Source organism: Sphaeroforma arctica, assembly GCF_001186125.1.
Source record: "Sphaeroforma arctica JP610 unplaced genomic scaffold supercont1.688, whole genome shotgun sequence".
NCBI lineage: Eukaryota > Ichthyosporea > Ichthyophonida > Sphaeroforma > Sphaeroforma arctica.
Window position 1 is genome coordinate 39,466 of NW_014039870.1, and position 1,911 is coordinate 41,376.

General features: G+C 39.0%; 1 protein-coding gene across 1 annotated transcript; it reads left to right on the forward strand.

The window, feature by feature from the left end:
* Nucleotides 1-469: 469 nt before the first annotated feature.
* On the forward strand, nt 470-1,523 carry SARC_08059 (18S rRNA biogenesis protein RCL1; the record flags this gene model as incomplete). The annotated part of the gene is made up of 2 exons (XM_014297975.1): nt 470-665; nt 1,168-1,523. The coding sequence occupies 2 exons, from the start codon at nt 470-472 to the stop codon at nt 1,521-1,523; spliced, it is 552 nt and encodes a 183-aa protein (XP_014153450.1).
* Between the last annotated feature and the right edge of the window lie 388 nt (nt 1,524-1,911).

Genomic DNA, 1,911 nt, shown 5'->3' on the forward strand with positions numbered 1-1,911 from the left:
TATATATATATATATATATATATAAATATATATATATATATATATATATATATATACAGATACACACTCACATATATACATACATGCGTATACATATATATATATATACATACATACATACAAACAAACACACACACGCATATAATATATATATATATATATATATATATATATGTGTGTGTGTTTGTATATATGTTTTTTTGTGTAGGCGGAAATCGTTTTTATTATTATGAGATACTACTGATACTGTTTGTATGGCTAGATACTGAAGTGGACATTGCGTAGAATGCAAAAGCCTAACACACAAATAGAAGCCAAGCCATAAGAGAATGGTAACTTTGCGATGTTATTGTTTAATAGAAGTTCCTGGTAATAAGCTTGTTTATGAAGCCATGCATGTCATCTCACACCTGGTTTTGTTTTATCATACGACACTCTCGCAGACTATGAAGTGACGTTCCTCCGACTCATGGATAAATTAACTAATGGTAGTTTAATCGAAATCGGCTATACGGGCACAAGCCTGCTTTTCCGCCCAGGAGTGCTGTCTATTAGACGCAAGATCGAACACGACTGTGGGACCAGCAGAGCTATCGGATACTTTCTCGAGCCCATCATTGCCTTGGCACCCTTCGCCAAATCAGACTTGAACCTCACTCTTACTGGTATGTTTGTTGTGATGTCGGTGAATGTACGTACAAGTACTTGTATACGTATGTACTTATACATATACATATACATGTACATATACATTTGGGTATGTATTTGTCTTAGCATCTATACATACACACTCACACATACACTTTTTCTTTCTTTCGACGTATTCGGGGTCGGTATACATACACATGCGTACACAAATATATATACATACACGTATACATATTAGAATACAAATATATACACAAAATGCAAAATACTCCGATTTTTACACTCAGATTTCTACATTCACAAACCTATATACGTATACAGACTCGTTTGTTCAGGTATAAAAAACGACGATCGATTCGATTACTACACTCAGAACCCTATACACAAACACACTAAAATATATCACTCACTCGTGTGCTCAAGTAGTTTCAACTATGACATCGACCAGACTACCGACACTCACAAACTTAATTACATATATACACACTAAAACATGGCACACACAAACGTTTGCTTCAGGTATAACGAACGACGACATCGACCCCAGTGTCGACATCCTGCGCACCGTATCCCTACCATTGCTGAAACGCTTTGGCGTCGACGACAGCGTTGTGCTCAAAGTAAATGCTCGAGGGGCTCCTCCGCTGGGTGGGGGTGAGGTTAACTTCCAATGTCCGGTTGTCAAGGCTCTCACCCCGCTTCAGTGGGGTGATCCTGGGATGGTTAAACGGATCCGAGGAACGGTATACTCAACGCGTATGTCTCCACAGACGGCCAATAGAGTCGTGGATAAGGCCAGGGGCCTGCTGAACACGTTCATACCTGATGTGTACATATACTGCGATCACTACAAGGGTGCAGAATCTGGAAAGTAGGTCTTTGTTTATATGCGGGAATGGTTTGATTTTGGAGAAGAGATCTGGAAAGCAAGTTTTTGGAATTTTTTTTGGGGGGGGGATGCTTGTTCGAAAATATTGTTAAGTGGATAGTGCGTGAGGGGTATATGGGTCTATACCTGATGTGTTTTACATCGCGATCATCGCACAGTCTCGGAATGTGGAAAGTAGATCGGTATATTCATGTGAACGTGATGGGAATAGAAGTTAGGAGATATATACTGATTTTCGTGAGAGCGTTTGTTCTAGTACATACGGCCGTGGCTAAGGCGAGGGGACGGCCTGAGCACATTTGTACACGATGATATATATATATATATATATATATATATATATATATGTAGTCGTACGTAGGACGACCTATATA